This window comes from Papilio polytes, unplaced genomic scaffold, assembly GCF_000836215.1.
Source record: "Papilio polytes unplaced genomic scaffold, Ppol_1.0 DF821734.1, whole genome shotgun sequence".
NCBI classification, from domain to species: Eukaryota; Metazoa; Arthropoda; class Insecta; order Lepidoptera; family Papilionidae; genus Papilio; species Papilio polytes.
Genome location: NW_013527470.1, coordinates 221,601 through 222,302, shown reverse-complemented (window position 1 = coordinate 222,302; position 702 = coordinate 221,601). Strand labels below are relative to the sequence as shown.

Genomic DNA, 702 nt, shown 5'->3' with positions numbered 1-702 from the left:
GGAAGCCTCACTTTGTTCAATGCTCAGTTTGCAAGTCCAGAGTCAGGTACCAGTTGATGGGAAAGCATCTGATATCTCATTACCACTTTAGAAAAGCGACTGACACAAAGAGTCCTACTTACCAACAGCTTATTCTCGACAACATCGATGTCATAGTGCACCAATCCCCATTCCAGTGCAGCCCGTGCAAGTTTTACACCAACTGGCTGTCAAATTTTATGCAACACTGGTTTTCGGACGAACACAAGTCGAACAGCGAGCCGATGGAGGGCCGATACTGGTGCTCCTTCTGCAAGTTTGAATGCGAGACGTCCGATACGATGGCCAGTCACATATCCGGGCCGGAGCATAGCGAAGTTGTAGCCGTTGTTAACAGGTCCATGCCTATAATACTACGCAAAAAGACGATCTTTACCTGCCCCACATGCTCGAAGGAGTTCAGGTATAACGTTGAAATGAGGCAGCACAGCCGGACGACCGGTCACGAGCTGACTCACGCCGCTACCGACACCTATCAGGAGCTGCACAAGTGCGACCTCTGCAACGACAAGTTCAAATCATCCCTAACTCTGGCAGCTCATTTGAAATCGAGGCACAAGCAGAAGGCGTTCTTTTGTCTCGTGTGCTCCGTAACTTTCAAGTCTTCTGTTGAAGCGAAACAACATCGACAAACTTCAGAACACAGAGTTCGGAGGAAGGAGA

General features: G+C 49.0%; 1 protein-coding gene across 1 annotated transcript in view; it reads left to right on the top strand.

Annotated features, from left to right (window-relative positions):
* Positions 1-6: 6 nt before the first annotated feature.
* LOC106108187 (zinc finger protein 135-like) overlaps positions 7-702 on the top strand; it is a 3,928-nt gene continuing 3,232 nt past the window's right edge. Inside the window, exon 1 of the mRNA XM_013289289.1 lies at positions 7-700. Coding sequence (XP_013144743.1) covers positions 57-700 — 644 coding nt within the window. The 5' untranslated portion in view covers positions 7-56. The remainder of the gene's footprint in view (positions 701-702) is intronic.